The 27,364-nt window shown below is 36.5% G+C and overlaps 1 protein-coding gene across 3 annotated transcripts; it reads right to left on the reverse strand.

Moving 5' to 3' along the window:
* Positions 1-41: 41 nt before the first annotated feature.
* Positions 42-24,465, reverse strand: CARNMT1 (carnosine N-methyltransferase 1). Of its 3 annotated transcripts, none has more exons than XM_062599301.1 (8): positions 24,083-24,465; positions 21,574-21,769; positions 20,443-20,606; positions 10,829-10,969; positions 5,513-5,691; positions 4,176-4,289; positions 3,206-3,309; positions 42-1,264 (listed from the first exon to the last, which is right to left on the reverse strand). In XM_062599301.1, exons 1-8 carry the CDS (start codon positions 24,394-24,396, stop codon positions 1,172-1,174), a joined length of 1,305 nt encoding a protein of 434 aa, XP_062455285.1. In that variant the 5' UTR covers positions 24,397-24,465; the 3' UTR covers positions 42-1,171. The 3 variants fall into 3 exon arrangements, with proteins under 3 accessions (XP_062455285.1, XP_062455286.1, XP_062455284.1); XM_062599300.1 differs by having other exon boundaries at positions 1,185-2,918; XM_062599302.1 differs by lacking the exon at positions 3,206-3,309 and having other exon boundaries at positions 4,180-4,289.
* Between the last annotated feature and the right edge of the window lie 2,899 nt (positions 24,466-27,364).

The following is a 27,364-nucleotide window of genomic DNA, read 5'->3' on the forward strand; positions in this document are numbered from 1 at the left end:
GAATTACAAAAAAAAAAAAAAAAAAAAAAAAAAGAGACTCATCAAGTCATACTGCAAACTTTAATATCCAGGAAAAATCAAGTCCATTATACACATTAAAAATAGAGGAAAGTTCACACCAAGACATGGAACTTCCAATCCTTACCTTCGTAACTGATTTTAGAATGTAGTACATATAAATAAAAATACAGGACACTTTACATTTGTCAAACTTACCCCATCTAAAGAAGTATTACACTGCAGATTATGCAGTATTTTATATTTTACACTCAACACGACATATAGTTTGTGACCTAAATAATCTGGGCTTCAGCTGATAAAACAAGTTATGTATTTTTTCCCCTGTGTATACAATTAAGAATGCAATCTCACTGAATAATACACACTTACCCCGTCCATAAAAATACAAATGATGAATTTTAAGAACTCATAAATAAGACTCCAGATAAAACACTACTCAATTCATACAATTCATTCACAAGATCATTCTGCTTCCAACTCTTAACACATCTGTTACATTTCAAAAGAGAAGTATCAGGGAAAATTGGCATTTTCTAAATTAAAAATAGAAGCACACCACTAGATACTTGACGTATGTCGATAAAAAACGTATTTTCCAAAAGCAAAGCAAAAACATGGCACTTTCAACAATAGGGGTAGTGAAGAATAAACCCAAGAGAATGAAAAATACTAAGATTCAGTCAATGTTCAATGGTCTATTTGTAAAAACAGGAACACCACATTTCAAGAGCAACTACAGGTTGGTTAAAAGAGGCAGAAATTGGGCAAAATTACAGAGGTAAATACTTATCAACTGCATAATTAACATATACCTAACCTTGTCTTATTTCAAAGAGCTTTAAATTTGAACAAAATGCTAACCACTTTTTATCTAAGAAAAAAATATCAAAATGAAGGCAAAGAATCACAAAGTTCACAGAAAAAAAATCAGGTAGTACAATAAGGAAACCAAAGCAAGAGAAGACTTTGAGATACGCAAGGGCTTATTTTTGTATCTATTTATTATAATGGCAGTGTTTCAGCTTTAAATAGGTCTTTCTTGGAAGAGTTGAGTATTCATTAACAGAGCTAAATCTTGGTGATGCATCTTTAAAAAGAAGAGAGTTCAAAGACCATTCTACATTAAAGCTCCAATGAAAATGTTTGTGGTTCAGAAGCCTTTATCCTTGATAAGGATTCTGAGCAGAAAAACAACACAGTACTGAAGCATCCACTGGCTCTCTTCTCTTACACAGTGTTGAGACTGTAACAAAGGTAAAGATGTGTTTTTTTCCCCTCTACGCAAACTATCAATTAAAAAAGAAATGAAGGCACAATTATCCTGACTTAACAGAAAAAATCCAAAATTTTATAATGGATATAGCCCCTACTAAAAAGATGTGATTAGGTCATTACCATGAAAAAGGGACTATAAATAACTGAAAACTGAGGTTTTTTGAAAAAGGATGAAAGTAGTATCTAAGTTAACCATCATATTAATATAAACAAAAAACAAATGGCTAATGTGTTAACACCTCTTAGCATAGTGATCATTAACTAATGTTTTCTCATTTACCTATTCTCTAAGTGACAGAAGCCTCTGTCTCTCTTGCATAATGTCAAGTTTTGTGGATAAAATATCCACCCAATCCTTATTTGCCAAGAAAAAAAAATAAGATAAGGAAGCAAGAGGTAGATTTTACAGTAGCAAGGGTAAACTGCCTTCAAGTTGTAACCAAATTAACTACCAACTGGCCTGCACAGACTGACTCAGACAAGGAGGTGTTCTGGCTACAGTACATCTTGTTTACATGTAACTCTCGAGGTGGGGAGGAGGAGGACAGAAAGGGACTGCCTTTCACCCCACTACTTGTTCATGGCATGGATAAATTGGCTATGCTATAAAACTAAAAAAAAAAGAGCTTAAAGTATAACGGGACTTTGTTATTTAATTATATTTAAAAAATATATTGCTTTCACATCTTTGACTTAAGGGGCAGGCAGGTAACTCAAAACCAATATACATTTTAAGTCCGCAAAACATCCAATATTTCCGTTTCAACAGTTTCAACATCAACAGATTAATCACAATTGGTGTTAATCCTGAACTGGAGGTTAGTTTACTGCTCCTGTGACAGGTTCCTCACTTAATACTCTGCTTTCACATATTATTTTACATTGCCTACAGATTTTGTTTTAATTAGATTATTAAGTCAGATTTGAAGATTAGCATTTGCACAATAGTCTACTTTGTTCCTATTTCCAGTTCCACAGAAAATGCTGGCTAACAGTTCTGCTAGTTACTGTATTTTCCAAGAAGCATTTTACCTCTATTCAACCATTTCAGACTGCATAATTTATTTCAGGTGCATATTTACATATACTTCCTTAAACTGTGACACAGCTAGTACAGTAAGTACCTCTATGTCTTCTTAACATCAGAAAATAGAAAAAGAAGAAATTATAAATTTATGAAAACTTGAGGCAGCATATGCAGAAAATTAGCATGGTTAGGGCAAACAGAATTTTATATTCAATAAAATGTTTAATTTTTTTTCTAATTAACTCTGAAGTACAAGGACGGTGTATGTGAACATTTTCCTCTCTGTTTTCATCAGTATAGTACAAATATGAATGGCATAGCATATGTCTGGATAGCAATAGAGATTAAGAAAATAGACACTATCTAAATCGTAATTAGGAATAAGAAGGCACCACTGATTTGAGGTTGTGTCCAGACATCACGCAGTCAGTTTTGTTTTCCATTTTAGCATTTGAGCCAACATTTTTTTCTGATTAACCTATTCAAATCGCTTCTATTCTGGTTTTCTCACGACAAACAACACACATTCGTAGTAGTATTTCATCATGGAGAGTTCATTCACAGTGTATGTTGATAATACAGATTCTTTCTCCACCTGAAAATAAAAAGTGAAGTCTTCAAAACACTTTCTCTACCGGCACTGTATGAGCTTCTCTCTTACTCAGAGAAACTGTTATGTACCTACTGCTAATAGATTTCAACACCTATCTACTCATTTTTTTTTAAAAATGAGAAAAGTAAAAAATTTGCAACAGTTACAAGCATTTAACTGTTCTAAACCTTATTAGTCTGTGCCATTAAACTAAACTACATTTAAGGTTAAGTTCATATGAAGGAGTTTGTCCAGTCTATACTGTGCATTCCCGAACTACATCTTCTTACCTCAATACGGAATCCATACTGCAGTATAACATTTTTTATATCCTCATAGCTTAATTCTATAGAAAGTTCATTTGCCAAGTTTTCAAAGTGGTAAAGGAGAGGACCTAGAGCATAACAATAAAACAGAAAGGGATATCAAAACTCCTCCAAACTTTGTTTAGAATCAGAGGTATATACTGAAAGCAGTAAGAACGCTAATATTCAGGCCCATGATCAAGTCCAGACAAAAACATACGTACTTCTGTTACTAAAATACACTTTTTATAATGGATGAATCAATGTAAAATTAGAACAAATTAGTTCAACTGATACTGAACAATGAAGTCTTGTTTTCTACCAAGTTGTGTCTTCAGTCTCCTAAATTTTACTTCATCACTGAAAAAATCACTGCCAGATCTACCAAATTGGAGGCAGAACATGTTGTGGGCTTTAAAAGAGCTAGGTTCACATCTTGTGACTGGCCAGGACAGGTATAGTAACTGACTGACTATCGATGCATGAGGTTTTTCTGCCTTTCCCTCACCATGGCAGAAATTTTGTCTCTCTTCCTTTAAGCCAAAGCATCCATAAATCTTATCCTTGAAACCTCTGCTTACAAGTATAGTACCAATTAGATGACAGATACAGCATGAACAACTTCTCTTTCCTTAGAAAGCCAGCAAAAAGAATACAGGATACTGTGTTTGTCAAACTTAAATAACAAATGTGTGATGACTGATTTCAAAATCTGGCTTTGATTCCATATATAAAATCACTGACAATAACTTAACAAAAATAATCATTTGAACAAATATTGAACAATATTTGGACATACTGAACAGGCCTGAGATGATCTGCAAGCTGTAATTTTTTTCTCTGTAGAGTTTTCAGAACAGACATTTTCATCTCTATAACTCTTAAAGTACTAGGAGCCTATTATGTGAGGAAATAGAACATGAGGGTAAGTAGAAGAAAGGTTGGTCACACTTGCCTACATTTATCCATATTCCTCCAGGCTTTAGTATTTTCCATATGGTATCAATATAATCAATAACATTATGTGCCGTATCTATGAAGAAGCAGGTTGCTATGCAGTCCCACGTATCTGCAAAAAAAGAACATATTATAGAATGATTAGGTTCAATGTTTCTCCCCCTGCAAAAACTTAACATTAACATTTATTCTTACACCTAGGCTTTCCTTCAACAAATAACAGAACACAAAAATTGAGCATTCTTCTGCTTACCAGAAACCATCTGTGTTTTACGTGACGGACAGAAAGTTTGACTCTGTGGGATGTGTATATACATAGAAATAATGTAAGTCCAAATGTGCTAATACTCACCTGTTTTTATGGAATTCACTACTAGAATGGTTAAAAATAAAAATGCAACAATACTCAATGACTTTGGGCCTCTCCATTTATGCTAATAGAACAATACAAGTCTGTACATGAAAACCTTTTTTTTTTTTTTATAAATACAAATTATGTAACTTTAAAGCATTTTATCTAAGATCTGAATGTGTCTCCAGCTGTATTTTACAAGTGTATTTAACAAGTAAGACCTTTCAGGGACTATCTTTTAAAGTATGAGGCTCCCAATTTTTTGTCTAAACACTATCTTTGAAATTGCAAAAGTCTAAGTTCTCTAAATTAAAAAGAAAAAAAAAAATCTGAATTTAATCACCAGTATCAGATAGCCTAATACAAAACAGATTAACCTGCAGAAAAGAGAACAATTTAAGGAATCTATCTTCCAACAGTGTATCTGAGAGCTTACTGCACACACACACACAAAAAAAGATGATTGAAAGCTATTAAATTCTAGTGAAAATAACTACGGCTCCAATAAAGATGGAGAAGTGGAAGTAGAAAACAGAACTTGTGGTACCTGCTACTGGCACTCAATATGCATGCATTTGTTTCATTTATAATTAACTATTTTCTCAAACAGTTATGTTTTTACAATTGAAAAGGAATCAAAAAAACCCTTTATATTTCTTGCACTAAAGAACTGATTCTCCATTCCACACTGTTCATTCATTTAACATCACTTTTCTTAATCAAGTAAATCCTTTCCTTATTTTCCTACATTGTCTTTATTTTGAAAGAGACTACTGCAATACTTTTTATACTTTTTATAACTGAAAAGAAAAATTTGAAAAAAAAACCTTGATATAGTTTTTAGCATTTTGTTTAAACACGACAGATATAGTTCCACTACATTTGTAACCATTTATTTCTTCCACTCCATTGGTAATCATTTATTTTCTTATTGCTAATACACTCAAAATGCATGGAAAGACCAAGTATTTGCATTTACTCACTGCACTCAGAGTAAATTTCTTGAAAATCTCCTGCTGTCATAGAGAAGTTCGCACCAGAAGGAAGACTGTGAGGGTCAACATCAGGGAAATAAATTGGCCGTATCTGATCAGCAGATCTTCTGTTATTGCTAAACTGATGAATCCAGGGGTAAAGTTTACATGAGTTAATTTCAGAGCATCTGAAAAATAAGGAAGTTAGAACACTTCAGTTTCACATAGCAGCTTAAGTATTATCTAAAAATGCAGACATCTTCCATATAAAATGATCCACATAAAGACCTCCACAAACATCCATGATTTTGTTGATTAAGTTAATGCTAAGCTATAGATAATGCTATAGCAAAAGCTGTAAGCTTTCTAAAGCAGTTTTATCTAGTTCATGACCTATCAATTTATGAACTGATCAAACAAAATTAAACAATTTCACCCTGCCATATAAAACTATCACTACTCAGTAACTGCCTTTTCCCTCCTGCATTTTAAAACCTTCCTTCCCCCCCTTTCAACACTTTCCCCAACTTTTCACTGAAAAGAAAGCTAACAACATTCCTTCTGTGAGGTGGACAAGATTTGTGGCTCAATAAATTCAGGAAAGCTATTAAGTCTTTCTCAATTATCTTTTTTTTTTTTTTTAATTAAAAAAAGAGGAACAATAGTTTCATGCTTGTACTGAATGTTCTTTGGATTATTATACTCATTCAAGGTTCTTCTGCCTTTTCTGAACTACAATCATAGGAACTTTGAAGCACAGCAAAACAAAAGATTTGTTCAAATGTTGTATTAAATATTTAACTTACATATCTAACTTTCAAAATCTTTTTTGCAAAGGCATAGAAGTTTTGCACTAGATGTCTCAAGTTATTAACATCGGAAGTGTTGCAATTATACAAAGTAATTTTCTTAAATAAAATGTGTGGACTGACATGAAAAACTAAGTGAACTCTAAAAATTGATGATACAGCATTCAAAGTAAATAAAAATATATCGAAAAAAATCTCCAGACTCCTGCAAACTCAATTTGTAATTTAAAAAAGGAACAAGTTTTCTCTCCTCATGCATCACCACCAAATTCTGCAGTTAAGGCCACTTACCAAAGCCATGATATACATGCATAACTAAATATTCAGGGATATCAGAGGACACCCGCTCTATAAAATAAGTATCAACAAACACCTCTTAAACTGCAAGTAATCTAGCAGTTTACATAAAATGCTTTCTTTTGGCTTGTGGATAGAAAATACCTGAGGTAAAAATCTTTGAAATAAAAATTTTGACATTGATGTCACTTTTATATTTAGTTTTCTCAGTAAAAACAATCAACTGCTTATGAACCGCAGCAAACTGAGCTCATCAGCTGTCTCCAGATACAATGGATATATAAATGCCAGATATATGCAATCTTAACAGTCATAAAGAAAGACAGGGAAAAAACTCTGATAACATGGATATAGTTTCCTTCAAGCAAAACACTCCTACTTGGGCTGACCTCATTAAATAATAATTAAAAAAAATATCTATCAGATGTTTCTATGTTAACCATTTCAGCCTTCTCTGTGTTTGCAGTCAATTTGTGTCCTTAGAACACTTATGCAAAACAATGACATTTTCAGACAAGCAAGGCAAAGAAATGAAGAGACCTGTGCTGATTACACACACCTTTCAGTACTTACTTTTCTTCTCATTTCTCAGCACAAATTATTTCCACGTAGTCTTCTAGATAGTTCCAGCACAATTCCCCATTTACTAAAGACAAACAATTCTGCTTCATATTCAAGCCTGAAAACCTTCTCTTTCCACCTTCCCTTATCTATACCTCAAAACTAAATACTGCAGTCCTTTACAATTTACAAAAGTCCTTCCAACAAAAGATGCACAACTGAATTTAGATTAAAAATATCTAACATCTTTAACTAAGAGTACGAGGCACTTCATTTCTGACAGGGCTGTACCATTTACTGTGCAACACAGTCTGAAAAGCTAACTCTGGAAAAGATGGTTAGGTAAAATCTTCCTTTTGAACACTGTTTTCAAGATAAAAACGCTTCAATGTTTTCATCCTAAAGCATTCACTATTATGCAAGAAGTATAATTAAGCAAACTTCAAGGTGTCCAGATTTATCTATAAAGACATTCCTTCAGGAAAGCAAAGGTTAACCAACTGTCAGTGTGAATTCCACTTGCATAATTCAAGCACTTTATTCTTTGTTTGGGTACAAAATGATTTTATACTACTTCCACCTGTGAATATTTGAGGAAATCGAGTTGGACTACTGCTTCTACTGAGGGGCTGTTGTGCTGAGACTACTTAGTCTGCTTTGACTCTCCACCTGCAAAATGAAGCAAGCCAGCAACTAACTGCACCTTAGATCAATTCTGTTGTGCAGTGGTAAAAATGAGACCATGTAAGAGCCTGTGTCTCTTCCACGTAGATACCACCCTGATATTTTTCCTCTTACCAGATGTCATAGGGTAGTAATGTGCATTCTGTGGTTCTAGACCACCAGAAAATTTTAGCATGCTTCCCAGAGGTAGAAAAACTGCTTATGATTTTTACAAGTTTTGCTCTGCCAAAGCATGTGAGAAATGAAGTGATTCAGCAAATCACCAGCGCTCACCTCTGCTATCTGTCATTATATCCAGAACTCTTCTAAACACAAGAAAAATACAGCAGCGATACAAAATCTCATTATAAAGGAAAAAGGTGAATCTTCTATTTAAGGATCGCAGTAGTTTTGGGGCCATTACAGCTTAACTCTCCAGAGGCACTTTGTTTTGCAATTGGAGCTTCCTCAATGGAATAATGCACTTTAACCAATAGTTTTCAAATCTGTGTTGATTCATTTCAATTCTTCAGTGACCACAGTTACATGCTGATGCACTTTTGTGTCCACTACACACCATTCTTTGAAATTTTATCCACAGCAATGTAAGTGCTCAATTAAAGAGAAATCACATGTTAAAACCAGTAGACACCATTTTGTATACAGATTTAAGTCACTGTACCAAATCCAGAAGACCACTTTAACAGCAGACTTCATATTCAAGACAGTCTCTTCTGTCTCCCTAAAAATAAACTAAGGTTACAGAGAGAAGACAGATCAAAACTGTAAGCATATACTAGAAAAATCCTCATGTCACTATCAGCTGAAAACAAAAACTAATTAGGAACTATATCATGCTATTTAAACTAGAAAACGAAGTAGGATCTTCAAAAAATGATTTAATACTTAACCCTTTTCAAGAATCGCTGAAGTCAGTAAAATAAGCTAGCATTTTATTCAAAGTTATTTTCCTTGTTCCAATATGGAAAGATCTAGGCATCATCTTTCTTATCCTCTTTCCCTCTTAATTTATCCAGAAAGAGGACAGAACTGCAGCTAAAGACTTATTCACAAAATCCTCTTTTCTTACCACACTTTTCCTTCACTGGTATCTTCAACTCATACTGATCATTGCTGTTTCTTTTAACTCCCCTTGTTCAGAAAGGCAAAAACATCCATTTCAGACAGCTAACTGGAACAGTCATTTAGGCCTGAAATGAAGGAGCCTCAAAATCCCTACAACCTTCTTAATAGACATCCTAAATCTAGAATTATCACTGCACTTCAGTTGAACTGACTGAAATTCAGAATTGAGTTAGCAGTTATCTGTCTTCCTGCTAACACCAAAACTTGTAACCGATATCTTGCCCAGCAAAGATTAAGGTTCCAATAGCTAAGCAACATGCAATTTAACTGACTAAAGTTAAATACTGTTAGCAAAACTAATACATATACACTTATTTGCTAAATATATTTTATATTAATAGCAAACGTTAGATGCTAAGATTTATAGAATATTAGAATAAACTCTAGATTCATGGATTTTCAGGCAAATTCTACACATGGCCTGAAGATTCTGTATTTAAAGAAGGCAAAAACATTACCATAAGTAATTTAGGGTGAAGTTATACTTTCTGGTCTGAATCAGTATGACAACTAAACAGTGCTGTCAAATAGGGGAAATTAATATTCTTATACTGCTTTGAATCAATTTAAAAGTTTCAAAGAGAATATCAGCCAACAAGGCTTTACAGTTAGGGATGAGAAGAATATGATCTCCTCCTTTCTGCAGCTGCAACGCATTAAGTCAGCTCAATTGTAAATTGTAATTTCACCAGCAGATGACGGTCACTTATAAATGATACAAGAAAAAAAAAGAGTAAATACATCTTTACTAAGTATTTGTTTTCATTATAGTAACCATTGCTATCATTTTCAGACATTCAGCAGCCATGAAAAACAATGTTTTCCCCTTATTCTGTATAAGAATTTTAAGTAAAAATATATTTGGAATCATCTTGCAGGTCCCATGCCTAGCACGAGGGAAACATAGTCCATAAACAGGGCTGCAAAGCACCACAAGAAACACTGGCCTACATACTTGCTCTTTAAGCGTCTTCACAAAGGGCTTATCACTTCAGACCAAAGAGTTAAGCAACCCGCAAATTCTGTTTCTTTGAACTTGGTTAAAAAAACAGAAAAAAAGAGGAAATTTCCTTGACACCTGCCCACTAATAGTTTTCCCACCCCCATTCTTACAAGAACTGCATTTTGCTGCCTTCTTCCTTTTCTAACAAATTCATTCAGCAATAGATTCCAGTGCAAGTGACAATATCAAACACAAAAACACCACTCTAAATTAAATCTTTACAGCAAAATTTACATTACTATATTGCATTCAAATTTAGTATCCGAGTGCACTGCCAGAACTATTGATTTTATTATTTTAGCTATTATTCAGTGACAAGACTCGCTTACGAAGTGCTGTAGCATGTTTGGTTGACTGTTTTCTATAATGAAAACTGTTTTCTATATAAAAACAGTGCCTTAAATTTTAATTTGGAATGCAACATTTTCATTAATAGCTCTCCTCTGTTAATAATCACCATCATTAAGTATCATGCATATATTAATCCATCTTTGACACCCGTAAGGTAGGTCAGCATTTTATAGAAATATATCTGAAATAAAAATACAATTTATTCAAGAATGTGCAGGAAATCTGTGGCAGAGTTCAGTCATCTGAAGTCTCATAACTGAAAAGGCATGCTTGCTACTATGAACTTAATAACTTACCCATAAGACTCATAATGCTCCCCACCCCCTCCAATTATTCCACTTACAGTTTTCGAAGAAAAAAAAGTTCTATAAAGTTGTTACCTGTGTTAGGACTTAAAAATCTATTCTTGTTGAGTTTTATTTATTCAGCTTTTTCTCATTAATAATTTTGCCTCCCTGTAGGTGTCAACCAGCAAGTAAAACATAAGCTATGTACCTGTTGAGTACAAAGTTAGAAGAAAAGAGCATAAAGAGGCTCCATTCATTTCCTTGGCAAGCATAACCGAGCATAGCTATTTCCCACGCCAATCTACCTAGCCCAGCACCAGGTACCAGGATATTAACTTTGGAGAAATCCCTGCAACAAAACAAAAATAATAGTTAAGTCTTTATCTGATACCTCTTAACAAAATGTAGAGAGGTCCAGTCAAACATTTTCCCCCATATATTTAGGTGTTATAATATACTTTCTGTATTTATTATTGGCAAATTGAGTCAGTTTTGATCAGATCAGTTAATGGTATAGTTAAAAAAAATCACAAAAAATGACTTATCAAGAGAATGTGTGCACAGAATAAAAGCACTTACAACTATGCAATCCTTAATCAGAATATAATGCATCATTAACAAAATATTTTTTCTAGTAACTTTAAAAGCTAGATTGATTTGTAGAAAGAAAGAACATGATCACACAACACCATTTATTCTTCTGCTATGCTCACTGATAACTAGTAAATATCCTAAAAAGCAGAAATGCAGTTCTTGCTTAATTGCTTTATACTTGTAAGAAATAAACAAGTATTTTGACATCAGAAACACAGAGCAGGCAAAATTTCTGTGAGCTGATAATGAATAATTCAGACTACAAAAACTTAAAAATAATCAAAACCCACAGTTTCTGAAAAGTTAACTCACTCAAGTATATACGCAACATCAGTTTTCCTAAAGCAAAGTACAGTGCAGCTCTGTGCTCTTCACTTTCCATAACTAGACATCAAGTTGCAAATTACAAGAGAATGTTCAGGAGTGTTCAGTTACTGAGAGATTTAGGCCAACTAATCTTAGGCTCACCTGTAGAGATCTGATAACCTATTCACACGAGAAAGTTGGAGAACCCTAAACTCAGCTGTTCTGGGACATGTTTACTATATCTTCCTTCCCTTTCTGTAAAACGGGACACACAAGATCACAGGCATAACATACCATGAGGAATCAATAATGTGTGAGCTTTAAATTCTACCTAGTTTCCACAAAAAATTCCTGACCATTCCCTCTATTTAAATCCCATTTTATCATCCCAGGTGTGTAATGGTGGCAAAAGTTAAAAGTTCTGCCAGAAACTTCTTATAAGCACTGCTGACCACTTCAAGAGATGGAGATGTTCTGAGGCACTGCTTCTGTTTTACCAACACGGAAACCTTTGCAGTAACCCTCCAAAGTCATTCGAACAAAGACAATTCTGCCAGTGGAGAAGCCAAAGGCTCTCCAGTTATGAAAATATTAGCACAAAGCTAATCAGTATGTGTAAGATTCTCAGTGCATCTTTGTCCTCTACTGAAGCTGTTCAGTACCAAGACAATCTGTGTCTATTATCACATACTGGTATCACAGCAGGCTTTGAATTAGGAACGTATTTTTACCTTCGTCAGTCTTCACTGATATTAATACTTCAGGCATGCTTTGATGTTAAACTCTCACAGATGGATTAAGAGATTCTGCGTTCCTTTCCATAGGACACAGAATCTACTCCATGAATCAGTGTTCCTCTGTCTTTTACAGCAATGCAAAAATTGCTCATGAGGAATGTTTGTTATAGCTTGCTTATATCCAGGATCTTGACTTACTGCGATAAATGGCTAGACAACTTGCTGCAGAATTAGCTGTACAGAGCATGCCCAATACTAGGAGTTTCTCAGAAGACTTGCTCTTGTAGGAGATGCCCCACATTTGAGTAGCAGAAAGCTGTCAATTAATCTGTCCCCAGCTTTCAAGTCTAGCAATTAATAAATAGAACAACTAAGAATCTCAAAATGTTCTCCTCCTCCAGGCAAAAAAGGTAATATATACATACTCTAACTAACCAGCATGGTTGCATCACAATACAAACAAACCTAGTAGTGTAGGGCTTTGCATTTCATGTTGCATACAAGAGACAAGACTCTTTCACATAGAAGACAAACAGGACTAGGAATCCTCACTCTCAAAATAAAAATACCTCCATACCAAACTGAAAAGACGTATCACCTAACACGAAAGCATGCCAAATAACAGAAGAAATTGTAATTTAGAAGCCAAATACGTTAAGCTTGCAAGACACAGTACAGGATTCTAATCTCACAACTAAATGTTTATTGCCATTTACACCCTCATACTCCTTGCTGTAGAAAGCAAAAGGGTGAACATCACATAGATGCCGATTAAAAGGACAACACTATTCACAGGAATCTGGTCTTACACATACAGCCAAGTAGAACCACCCAACGCCAACATATGTATGAAGAATGTAAGCATTTACATATTTTAACATTCCTCCAATAATTTTCCATTTTTCAGTCCTGAACAAGAATTTCTAATTTCATGTATCAAAAAACAAGGGTAATATTCAGCCCTCCCTCCCTTTCACAATACATATTCAAAGGCAAAATATCTGTGAGTGAATTTAATACATACATGTAACTAAATGAAGGAGTCACAATCAGTATAAAAAGAATGAGCAAGTGCGAGAGACTGAGTGACCATGCACAGAACTTCTGAAAAGCAGTATTTCTAAAGATCCTTACACAAACACAGAGGAGATAAATTACTGTCAACCTATATATAATTTAGAATTCTTTTCTAAATGCTACACAAACTAACAAAGTTATTTAAGAGTGTCTTTTGGTTTATGACTCAATCACCTAATTGGTTAAGATTCCCAAACTGAAAACCAAAGTTTTTTCACTTCTAATTTTTAATCCTTTCAAATTATAATTTCAGATTCTTTATTCTTAGACTAATGGGAAGAAGAAAGATAGCACTTCGTAATTATTTAAAAGCACTTCTGTGAAACAATAGTTTACTTTTCTTTTACCTTCAACAATGAAGGCCAGAAGAAATAATGATGAGCCAATCAAGAAGTCCTACTGAACAAAGGAAAGAGATGAATTTAAGAGAAAATTATTTGCTTAATATATATATTTTCTATAAATGAAATATTAATTTTATATAAATATAAATTTTGAAAATAGAAACTTGAGAAGAGAATTCAAATCACTAGCTGGGAGAAATTAAAAGAATCTCAGTCTTGCAGTTGTTTCTGTTAGTATGGTGTAACTATCACTATAGCTGTCATTGTTCCACCTCATCCATTTCTTTACTGTTTATTTATGAACTATTTCAACTAGTTTGACATAGACTTTTGCAACTTCATGTGGACACTTTTATTTTACAATAACAGTGGCTTGAAAAACCTTTTACCAATTCCAAGACATTCACACACTGATCAGAAAAGGTAGTCTTATACAAATAACCTACCGACAAGGACCAAGTTAGATATAACCAGTGTTCTAAATCTGCACCGTTATTCATACTGGCACAAGAAAGCTTCATACAAGTGGGTTAATTTTAAGCTGCTTGCAATCAGCTTTTATCTTTTTATGCAGGGAAAAAAAAGTGGAAAAAGTTGATTTTAGCTGCATTTTCCTTTGCAACTTACAACATTACAGGATTGAGGTCTGTCTGGAAATTTGTTAGCTGTTTAACTCCTATCTGTCCTCTTTATATCAGTTGCCAGGGACTTGTGCTGGCCTTTAACTTCATTTCTGCATCTAGAGCACTGCCAACAGAAGACAAAATATACTCAAATTTCTGAATCCACTAACATGGACATTCTCCTTCCAAAATGGTACAAGACCATTCCTGATACCTGAAATCAGAGAAATCAGGTACCTAGCAAACTCACTGTGTAACAAGCAGGTACGTACTACAGGAACATAGTTGTAACACCAAACTTCATGTTAAAATCAGCTGAAAGAAGAGCTGAGAATCAAAATTGCTACAAAATATAAATTGCACAGAAACTGCTTTTTGATAGCTAAACAGTCATGAGCCAATTTAGGAGGCTAGAAAAACTCACTTTCCTACAGTAGCTATGTAATGGCAGTAGAAGCAAAGACAATTAAAGGAAGTTCCCCCAGCCCTTAATCACTGATAACAACTGAAGATTATCCTCAGTGAAATTATCTTAATCTAGCAATCAATATAAGCATTTGTAAGCCACAGATCAGAAAAGCTTAATGCTATTACTGAATATTTTAATATGCTATCATTTTTTCAAGGTAAAGTTATATGCAATAAAAAAAAAAAGACTTCATGTTTCATGCCAACTTAGTTTTAATAGAAAAATCTGAATGAGCTTCAGCTAAAATAAAAACGCAATGGTGTGCGATCATAGATAAACTTCATTTACACAAACTAAACACTGTAGTTCAATACTATTTACTGAAACAAGCCTCTCAGAAGAAACATTTGTTGTTGCTACTAGAAGCAAGTATATTCAAAAATGAAACGTTTCAGTACTGCTTTTTTGTTTAAAGCAAAGACACCTTCTTCAAGGAGTTCTTACATTGTCATGAAACAGTATACATCAGAAATACACCTTCCATAGAAGACCAGTGGACATGCATCACACACTGTGGAACTTGCCAACTCATTCTTTCCTGATGTCTTATATGTGTAATATTTGTAAACTTAGATAGGGAACCGACACAAATTTTATGTATTCTATTATAATCCTATTCTCAATAACATTCTTTAAAAATGTGACTGCTCTCTAAATAAGTAAAGGTGGTAACTAAATAGTGCAATCAGTTGAAGAACAATTCTTCTGCAACCTTGACATACTTCCATTTCGTCTTGCAAAGCCTTCTGTGGACTGCACAACACTGCAAACATCACTTGCTGATAAAGTCAGTGGTTCAAGCAGAATTTAGGTTATAGCACAAATTTTGAGGAGAAGAAAGCCCTAAGAGGACAAATACTTTATGTCAAGTTAAAAAAAATAAATCCTATAAAACAGAAGCTTTAAAGTCATTATAAATGTGACTCTGCACTCAAAAAATATAGCCAAGCTCAGCCTTAAAAAGAGCAAAATAATGTTTTCAAATAAAAAGGAAACTAAGTACTCATCACTTTTTGGGTGCATATATTGAAATTACAGCCAATTGCTGTACTAGGGATTAGATTTAATTTTCTAATGTTAGTGGGTTCCATAGGCCAAGTTAATGAACAAAAGAAAAAATTGGAGAAAATACAAAAACTTTACAGATTGTGGTCATAGGATGGTATTAGCTAACTTAAAGGTTTAACATCTCTTTGGTTCCTTTTGAATGAAAAGTTTGTTCCTTTTGAATGAAAAATTGGATTTTTATGTCCTTTCAGGTAAGTAGAAAGGATAACAGAAGTAAAAAAATCAAGAGAAGAGAGAGAAGAGGAATTAGAATTAAAAAATTATCTAGTTTAGAAAAAAATATTTGTTGTAAAGTTACGTTCCTCAGCACAGTCATCTAGATTTTCAGTTTTTTGTTTCTCCATAAATATGTTTAAATGGTCACATTTAATCAAGAAATAAAAATATATCTGTATTTCACTATTTTCTCCCACAGAAAACAGCAATAACATTCACTCAGATCAAAGAAGTTTAGAAGGCTTGGTCAAGGCAGCAGACCAATCTAGAAATTCCAAACTGAATGATACAGGAAATACAGAAAGACTCTTATCTCATGTAAACACGCTTATCTCACATAACTTTAACTGCTTTGATGATTCCACTAATAGAATCTATGTTTACATAAAGAAAAAAAGATTTATGAAAAGTAATAGGAGGCAGAAATAGCTTTTGCAGTTTTTATTTTTGGATGACAGTCTTGCCAAGAAACTGGACTGAAACACAAGTAACACTAGAACCTACTCACAAGACTTCTAATTTACAGTTGCCTTCCACTGTTGTTTATTCTGCATCCCAGAACTGCAAGTATTCAGAGCATTTAATACGTCTTTTTCTACTCTTTGCATATCCACAGTAGGCTTATACTGCATCAAATAGCAACAATACAATACTAGCGTGCATGGAGCTCTAACAGCAGCAAACGTACTTGGATAGTTTAGGTTGTGACTTAAAACCTCTAATAGCAGATCATCTTTTTCAATACCTAAATTGACTGAAATACCATCCCTGTGTACTTTTCCACAAATCTTCCATATCCCTTTCTCATGACTCCAATCCATAGCAATAGAAATGTTAATTAGAAATTGGAAGTACAATTCTGATGAAGTCATTAAGAATATAGAGGTTGACTTGTAATGATGGATTTAAATTTAGAGTTATTTACTCCCCATCACTTTTAATGCAAAATACATCTAGGTAAACCAAAAATACATTTTTTCTGCGAGAATTTCAATACTGCAGGACACTTCCGCACTTTAGTAAAGAGAACTATAAAGAAATGTAAAGCTGCACTTTGTGGTTCCATCCATAGGTCACCTTCCTACATGACCACTCACAGCCAGTCCTCTATTTGAAGGATACAGACTTTACACCCACTATATACACAACAGCCAGATTAACTTCATTAAGGCCAGACTAAGCCCTGTCCATCCCTTCAAACTGAAATAACCGATAAGCACAAAAACTTGAAGAAAAGGAACCACATTAGGGATGGCCTTCCCTGTCAGACAAGCTGTCTCTTCCACAGGGTTAAGATGACACAGAGAATAAGCCTTAAAATATATAAACAAAGAGAACAAGTCCTTTTGAATTACTGTGCTTCTTGCCTCCTGAAAAGATAAGAGTACATCAAAGTAGGCAAGCCTCTGCACCCTGGCATACAGAATGCGTTGGGGACAATAACTAACAATATATAAACAGAAGAAAGATTTCACGTAAGTGCTACCACAGCTCCATAAAAAGCTTCTATATTAAACTTTTAAATAAGTATGTATGCAATATGCCCTTTTAAAATGCAAACATTTCACTGGGCAGAAACTTCAATTTGTAATAGAGATATTTGATGTAAACAAAGGTAGACACAGAAAAGGGGGGGGAGGGTATTTCAGAGCCCTCAAAACAGGGAGTGGTATCACATTTGTTGCATCCAACAGGAAAAAAAAAAAAAAAACACAGAATTCCTAGTAAAGTAGTACAAAGTTAACAACTAGAAATGCACCTAATTTGGTATCAGTGGTTGCTTCCTAAAACCAACCTGAAGTTTTTAAACAAAGTTTGCTGATGAAAAGGTACAAATCAAAACTTTACAACTTCAGGATTTTAGAGTCTTTAGACTGTAGAGAACACTCACCTCTTCTGTAACCAAGATCTTTAAAAGCTAGCACACAAAACAAGTGAACTACCATTTTTAACAGATTACTTCCATACCTATAACCTCTCCAATATATCTGCACTACAGCCACATCAGGTAACTTGTAAAATTTAATTAATTTTTATCACATAAGACACTATTAGTACTGAAAATTTATTAAAAATTCAAAAACAGTTAAAGTGTGACTAAGCCAATTCACACAGTATTGCTGCCTTAGGAAAATGAAGTGAAGATGCTTAGAGAATAAACCTGATTCTTGCTACTGTTTCTTGTTTCAAGTAGCTTAAGATGGGTAGGTTTTTGAGTTTTACTATTTTGCAGCTCTCTGCAGTTAAGGTGTTCTTCAGTTTTAGCCAGAGTAATTTAGTGAAATTATGAAAAGCTGGATACAAATAATGTCTCTATCTGAAAAGAAGTATGATCTCCTAGGCAAACTGTAGGGGAAAAAGAAAGACAATACTACTTCTTCCTATAAAGAATCAGCAAGGCAGAAGTAAAAGCAGTAATTCTCAAAAAAAAAACTTTCTTCTGCCCCATCACCTTTTGAGCTCCCTTTCACACCTTTGTTTCTCCAGCTGAGCAGCTACAGCTGTCTACAGTACACCTTTATAATTATTTATCATTTATGTTACGTTTTAGTTTCAAAGCAGAACTTTTGCATTTAGAACAGTGATTTGACCTTTACTACGCAAAAAGAAATACATTGTATCTTACAAATTAAGGACTTGGTGAAGATAAAAATAAAAATGGTGTAACAAACATTTTGTATGACAAGTTGCTCCACCACTTCCAGTTTTAAATGTGTGTGAATTCACAAGCTCCTGCTCTTAGACAGGAGTTAGATGTAAAAAGACTTGCAATTTTCTTCTACACAAATTTTCCTAGTTTATTAAATATACTAAGTTTAGCAACACACTTGGAGAACAAAATCTAAACTTTCTCCAGTCTTTATCACTTGTTTGGCCTTCAGACAGGAAGTCTTGTATCAGATATGCAACACATTGGCATTGTCCATCTATAAACTAAGAATTAAAGGAGAAGTTCCATGAAGTTGAAATTCAAAGCCAGTTTTAGAGAAAAAGATTAAATTTTATCAATGCATCTCTTCCAAGAGACTGCTACCAAAAGTATTTATATGTAAACTGTAACACATAGAAAGGCAAAAAGTTTTACTTGTATTCCTCCACCTCCCCCCCAGGATAACTCCTAGGGAGAGTTCTAAACAAACAGTTTCATTTAAATGTATCAAAACTAAACTTACTACAGTTTTTCACACAACTAAAGATTCTTGAATGCCTTGTATCCAACAAGGAAAGAGCATTCCAATTTTATTTTCTAGTGTACTGTAGGAACTAAATTTTTCAAGTTTTTTAAACTAAAGTTCCTAAGTGGTGCACTACTGCTCAACATTTAGATAAGTTAGCTCAAAGTAAAAAAGAAACCCAGAAAATCCAATCTACCCGACCTTGCCATTTGACTGTGTCAGAATCCACATCATATTCTGCCACCACCAATAGTCTTCATTCACAAAAATTAAGAAATGCCTAGAAGTTATTTGCAAAATGGCACAAGAGCATTTTTAGTAAATGCTCTGATAAACTGATAAAAAATAACTGATAAAAAAAGAGAAACTCAAGAGTATTTTCCAGCTATAGCAAACAAACTCTGAGATGTTATGAAAACAAAGTTCACAAGTACTGTTAAAATAAATGCAGTACTGAATAATTTTTCTTTAAGAGTGTCCAGTTTACACTGCAATATACTTTATAACTGGGCTGACTAAATGGCAGCATCACAAATGATGGCATTCTCACAGCAATAATTTCTTCAACATACAAATGTTTCTCAGATTGTACCAGTATACTTTTATTTAAAGTTACATAAAAAACCCTCCACTGATTACTATTTTGGTGGTGTTTCTTAACAAGCCAGTGCAGTAATAAATTACGCACGTACATCCAACAAAACTTTAAGACCTGCACTGCTACATCGGTCTGAACCCAAGGCTAGAGCTAAGCATTTGCAGGATAAACTACAAGAGTAATAAAACTGTAATAGGGAAAAGGAGTCATCTTCTTTCCTTTCCCTTTACACTAAGGGCAACAGTCGCATCTGCTGCTGTCAGAATGGCCTTTCCATAGTCTGCAGCACAAGCACATTAAGCACCTCTAACCTGCAAACCCAGTAGCGCTCAGTGAGGTGAAGTTAACTCCACAACCTTCTGAATACTATCACATTAAACATCATATACCAAGCAAATAATAATTCCTGGCTTACTACATGTGAAGTTTATGATTCTGCTCTTATCTAGTACCTTCTATTAAAAGAAACTTTCTTGATTAAACAATAAATTCCACAATATTCACAGTAATTGCCGAATTATTAAACACAAGCTTGTTCTTACTTGCTAGAAATGTTGTAATGTTCGTGCAACAGTGCAAACCCACATAAAATTAAGTCTTAAAACACTATTTACCATCTTTCTTTTGGAAAATTCTTTATAATTTCACTAATGATAGGCTGGTAGCAGGAATCTCTTTCAGGTTTACCCTCTTCACTCCAGTCTCTTACAAACTGTTTCAAAGTAGACTTTAATTTATCCATGTCAAATGTTGAGGCTGGTGTAATCTTCCCTCTTCCCTGATTAAAGTGAAAAAAAATAAAAAGGTTAGTGAAAATATATAACTATCTTCACTTTTGAAAAAAAATAAAACAGACAAGAAGTCACATGTGGCTGTTGGAAGTTCTAGCTGATAAAACACTAATAGGCACAGAACCTCCCACCCTGAAAAGGTCCCCCTATGTCGCCACTGAGGCAGCCTAGAGAAGCTCACAATGGAGCCAACCAGAACTATCCTTAGCCTGCAGACACCAAAAACAGACTTCAATTTCCATCATAACCAGTCTTTCAAATCCAAGCGCAATTTTTTGTGATAGAAATGTTACACTGAAAAGCAGATGAATAGTACAGAAAAGTAAAACACACCTAACACTAAATTTTACTATCATAGAAAACACATCTTTACTATCATGGAATGGTAAGGTTGGAAGGGACCTCTGGAGATCATCTAATCCAACCCTCAGGGTAGCCCATACAGGCAATGAACTCGCGACCTTGGCATTAGCAGCACCATGCTCTAACCAGCTGAGCTAAGCCTGCCCCACAGATGGTAACATTCAGAATTCTTTGCCATCTGAAACAATTTAGGATGCCATAACATATAATAACCTTTAATAAGGCAAATAGTATCAATTATGGCTTATACGGCCAATTAGAAAAAAAAGATTTAAGTGTAACCAAGGTAGAGCTAAAGCTCCAGAGTGAAAAGTTTTTTCAGAAATTATTATTGATATGTGCCACAGATTCTCTGTTAGTTTTCATAATAGTAACTAGAACAACTAACAATACATTGTTTTATTAACCATCTCTGTAGGATGTGAAAATAAGAGTGAGAAAACGTAAGCGAGTGGGAATTCACAAAGGAGAAAAAGTAAGAAGGGCAAAAGAAAAGAATGCTGGAGGACAAAGGTGTGAAAAAACAAATGCATAAAATCCTAAAGCATACAGAACTAAGTCCTGGAGTATTAAAGACCATATTTAACATACATCTTCCCCATATTCTTTATTTTCAAACATATGAACGCAATCATTCACAATGGTCTGCAGTATCTGTTGATTATGATCAATGCACTTCCGAATCTTGTCAAGGTGAGGAAGGAATTGAGGGAGAAGACTCTGTTGGTTAGCTGGGAGAGATTTAAACTGCCTCTCTGTTCTGTTCACCCGTTCATGCATATTAATTCTAGAAAGCAAAAAAAAATGTAAGGTCTTTAGATACTTAGCAACAGTACATATAATAAATAAATACAAAGAATTCACTTAAAACTGTTCCAATTACAATTATCAATTTATTTAAACTCAGACTTCACAATTTCCTACTAGAGAACAAGTTCTCAATAATTTTATAAGTAAAATGATTGTTTTAAGCTCTAGTTCCATGTTACTACTCTTTCAACAATATATTACAATTCCAGTTTTACCTCATACTGTTCCATCATTAGCCACACATTTCCAGCACAGGTGATCACTACCTCTAATACACAGATCTACAGAATGATTCAATTAAATAAGCAACCAAACCATAAATCCGTAAAAATAGCTGAATTGTTTCACAAATGCAGTTTAAACAGAATGAAACAGCTGAATGTTGTGGTAACCTTTGGCTATAGCAATAGTGGGATGTGGAGTGGGAATACAGGCATGTGAATCTGCTCAACTGGTCCAGGCTAAAAATAACTCATTCCTTTCATCAAAGTAACAGATCTACAGAGGAGAAGGTGTGAAGCTAGAGAAAGAAAGCTAGAGAGACAAAGTCTTCTTTCTTCTCTTTTCTCTTGCGGTACAGTTCTGCCCTTCACCTTGCGACAGTTCTGGCACTCACCACACCTCCCATAAACCTAGTTCAATTCTTTAACCTGGCAAAAAGCTATCCAATTTTTGCCAGTTTGTTTTTTGCTAGCTTAGCAAGTCAAGCTGGAGAAGCACAGGGTCAAAGAGACTAAAGAGGGAGAGGTTATGAAGCAGGATATGGGAACAGATACGGATACTGCTCCTTCTGTCAGCTACAAATATTTTATCAGGTTAAGACATACTGCAGTTTCTCAAACTCCTGGGTCACATACTTTAGCACAGTGGTGAGAACTAGCAACAGAAGCAGTAAGGTGCAATTCCTGCAATTTTGATTGCAACCTCAACCTACAAATTCAACCAGTTAAATCTTCACCAACACCACAAATATGCCACTGAGAGGAGTCTACACTGGTTTCACATCACATTAAAGAACAAAAAAAAAAGAGAGAAAAAACAGTAACAAAAATAAACTAACCCTCTACACTAAACACAAATCAACTAGCTCTAGCGTTCAATTTTAGCTCCATTACTGAAACTGAAGTACCTGAAAGCAGTCTAGAACCTTTGTAGAGCTTGAGGCTGACAAAGACAACAGTTTCAAAGTGTTTAAGGTCAGAGGATAAAATTACATCACTGACATAGCCATAACAGCCAACTGTAGTTAAACAAGTTTTTACATCCAACATAAAGATTTTGATATGGCCAAACTGAATTATAGAATTGTTTGGAAGGGATATCAGGATGTCATTTAGTTGAACCTCCTGCTCAAATAGTACAGTCCTGGAAAACAAAACCAAACAAACAAAAATCACAAACCCAAACCCCAAGGACATAAAAACAGTAAACAGCAGAAAGGCTCTAAATGCTAGAGCTCTAAAGACTCTCACGCCTCCACAAATCTCACTTAAATGTCATTTAAATGTTATGGCTATACTTATCTTACATTGCCAAAAAGAGGTCAGTGCATAACAATGCTCTCAAGGGCTCAATTTCTCAACTAAAGTATAAATATATACAGTGAAACTACATTTCAGGTTTGCTTCACACACCTAATATAACAGTAGACAATTTGCCAAAATACTGCTAAGGACTGGATCTCTTTCAGCCTACAGGCAATTTGAAACACTTTTCTCTCTCATTCTAAGAATTCACGTGGCAAATAGCAAATCAGTTTTTTTTTCCCTCACTTATCTTGTTCCTAAAAGGCCATCAAGCACGTTTCTCGCTCACCGTCTACATAACTAAAATTCTAACAAAATGGCATCCATCAGTACTATCGAAAAGGCCCCCTCAACAATCTAAGACTAAGTGAAACATCATTTGCATTTATTTGTCAGTACAAACTACTATTGTGTTTCGTTAATTCACATAGTGCCTATCTAGTCGATTTTATCTTAAAAAAAAACTATCTCTTCGCTTTAAGTGTTTGGCATTTTGAGATTTAGCTTTTTTTTTTTTTTTTTTGTCGTTGTCTTGTTTTGCTGGTAAACGGACGGAGGCTGGCCTCGCGCCTACACAGAAAGGAGAGGGGAGCAACTGCGCTGTGCCTCAGGCTCCTTTCCGCCGCTGAAGGCAGCGCTCCCCGCGGAGAGGCAGTCGGAGGGAAGGCGGTCGGCAGCGGGTGCGGCAGGCCGGCGCGGGGGCGCTGTGGAGAGCGACCTCCGCACCCCCGAGGAGCGAGGCCGCCGCGGCCGCGCTCGGTTACCCGTAGTATCGGAAGGCGTTGATGATCCTCCGGAAATGCTCCCGCTCCAGCCGCTCCTCCTCCGCCTCCTCCTCCGTCTGGGCCGCCGCCGCCCTCGGCTCCTGCGGCTGCCGCCGCCGCCGCGCGTCGCTCAGCGGGGCCGCCTCCGCCGCCTCCCGCTCGCCGCCGCCGTGCTCTCCCGGCCACGGCAGCTCCTCGTCGTGGTCCCGCCGCGGCCCCCTGCGCATCGCCTTGGCCGGCGGGTCCCTGTCGCCGGGGGGCCGCGGCGGGAGCGGCGGCTGCGCTTTGCGGGACACGGCGCACGCAGCCGACATCCCCGCCACAACGGCCGCAACCGCCTGCCCGGCGCGCGCGCCCTCACTTCCGGCGCGGGGTCGCGGGAGGCCGCCCCGCCCCCCGCGCAGGCAGTATCGCGAGAAGCCGGGGAGGGGGGCTGCGCAGGCGCAGTAGCGGGCAGGCAGCCCCGAGGGGAGAAGGGCTGCGCAGGCGCAGTAGCGGGCAGGCAGCCCCGAGGGCAGAAGGGCTGCGCAGGCGCAGTAGCGGGCAGGCAGCCCCGAGGGCAGAAGGGCGCAGGCGCAGTAGCGGGCGGGCGGCCCCGGGGGCAGGTGGCGGGCGGGGGGAGGGGGGCGCCCCGCGCCGCTTTCGGCACTGCGCGTGCGCCGGCTGCAGGCCGTGGCTGCGTTCATTTCTGCAGGGACAGGGCGGCCGGATGGGCGAAGGCCTTAACATAAGTAACAAGTAGCCACTAAAGAAAAAAAAAAAAAAAATCAGGTCACTGGCAAATTGCTTGATTTCTGTATGTCAGCTATCACAGGTAGGGAGAGCAGCTTCACTGTACAATAGCACTGGCCCCAGTCTGTAGAAAATGGCGTCTTCTGGAGTTGCTCACAATTAGTCTGAAGTGCCTTTGCAGATAGCTCAACATGTGCTTGCCGAGCTCCCTTGCAGCCCTCATGCTGAAAAAGTTAGGCAATTTGAAAAAACCCAGCTGTTGCTTGGGCTGCAACAGGCCTCCATCTATTCACTACTTCTTTCTAGAAAGGTGGAGATCCAATCCTTGCAGTAACCAGCTATTAGGAGTAAGGCATTTAATGCTGACAAAGAGAAAACTGCAAAGGGAGCTCTGTAAATGATTAACTGCTGGGCTAAAGCCTGCTAATCTTTCTGAAAAAAAGAGCATGGGAACTGACTGCAGGGAGCAGGAAGAGCAGGGAGGTAAGTTAAGCAATGTCTAACAATAGGTGAGTCACTACACTTCAGACTTTTCCCCACACAAAACCTCTTTTCCCTTTCTCCCTGTAGGCAATCCAGAGCATCCACCTCATCCTGGCAAAACTTGCCTAAGCAAACACCCTCCACCCATCTCGCAGCAAGTCCTCACACTACTCTTCAACTTGCTTTGGTAACAGCCAGCTCTTACCAAAGATCCTCCTTTGTTAAAGGTCAATCCTCTCCTCAGACCAAGGACCTGAAAAGCACTAGATCATCATTTCGTCAAAAGGCTTGCAGGAAATGATGTCCTTTTAAGTAAACCAAGTGATAACAGCTGGGGACACAACCAATCTTCTAACTGTTGGAATAGGAGCATCAGGCTCTTAATGTAAAAACTCTCATTTTTTTCCCTTTCTTGTCTTTACTAACACAACTCTTCTCCCTTGGATGCAGCTGTATTACTTGACTGGACACTTCTGACTATAAAGGTGTTAGGTGGCTGTGCCAGAGAAAAAGCGCAAAGACATTATCCCCAGTAGGATGGGCAAAAGTGTAATTGTTCCCAGTAATGCATTATCTGGTTACCTGAGATAAAAATCAGTGTACATGACAAAAATCAACATCTGAGTCAATGACAGTAGTATTTGGAGTTAAAAGTTTTAGTTTCTAGACTTACCTTTGAAAGTTAGAGAGGGAGTAATCGTTTTGTAAAATAAAATATTTGTTCCAACTGAATAAATTATTGTTACTGTATCATCATGTTTTTCCCATTATTTTGGCATCATAATGATGAAGAAAACATTTTATATGTCAGACTAATCCTATCCCTGCATTTCTCTTCTTCCTATAGTGTAGAAGACTGATGGCTGATACACGAAAGCAACACTTAAATCCCCACATTTATACGCATATGCAAGACACTCAAACTTTTCCTTCATTTGTGACAGCCTAAAGTTGCAGCCAGAAGGTGTTGCTGCGTCCAAAAATCGTCCTCTCCTCACCACCAATTCCTCTCCTGCAGCCCTCCTCAACTGCTTTAGAGCTAGCACAAAAGATAGGAGTGTGCAAGAGCAAGAGCCAGCTGCCAGGGCCAAACTAGATTTTTCCCATCAATGGTGATGCCATCTTCAAAGCATTCTAACACACAACTTAAGTTTTGGAAAGAAGCAAATGCTGCTGCAGGGGAGGTCTGTGAACTTTCGTAACAGCACCTGAAATAGTTTCTCTCCCAAAGAGAGTCAGGAGAGTGTTGTCTTTTCCCACTAAGGTGAGTTGCTATAGCAAGTGGCAAGACAACAATGCAGTTTAGGCACATCATGTGAGTCAGGTCACTTCCTGGAGTCCATTCGAGGCAGGTCCATCCTGCCTGCTTCTTTTAGTACAATTTATGGATCCATTTTTTTTAAATATAAATTTCCCAGTCCCTTTTAGCTTGCTGGTACTGCCTGCCTCCTGTGACAATAAATTCCAGAAGCTCACTACCTGCTCTGTGAGACAGTAGATCTGTTCTAAAAAACAGAAGAGTGACACCTAGAGCTACTATTGTCAGATTTAGTGAATAGAAGATCTGCATTCACTCGACTCACCGCTTCCAAGGTTTTGTAAACCTTGACCCCATAGTTTTTTCCTCTGCAAATTTAAGATCTCAATCTTTTTTGTATCTCCTCACAAAGCTGTTGCTCCACTTCCTTGATTACATTAATTGCCCTTCTCTTTACTCCACTGTATCTTCCTTCCAGAACTGCACAATAGTGAAAATTTGCATCATACGGCAGCATAATAGTACCTTCTCAGTACCCTTCCATAAGATGCCCAACATTTTGACTGTTGCTCCACACTGTGCCAGTGGTTTCAGAGAACCATCAAAGATAACTTGCTCAAGCTGTAACTTCCAGTTACAAGTTCAGCACCATGTACATTTATGAGAAATTATTTCAACTATTACTCCTCAGATGCATAAATCTTTACTGAAGCTTATCCCCCGTCACCATGGAAGGATCTCACAAACTCAGAATTTGAGTTCCTTGCTACTGGCCCAACATCAGACTACTTGAGAAAGTTCTGTATCAT

This window comes from Rhea pennata, chromosome Z, assembly GCF_028389875.1.
Source record: "Rhea pennata isolate bPtePen1 chromosome Z, bPtePen1.pri, whole genome shotgun sequence".
Taxonomy (NCBI): domain Eukaryota; kingdom Metazoa; phylum Chordata; class Aves; order Rheiformes; family Rheidae; genus Rhea; species Rhea pennata.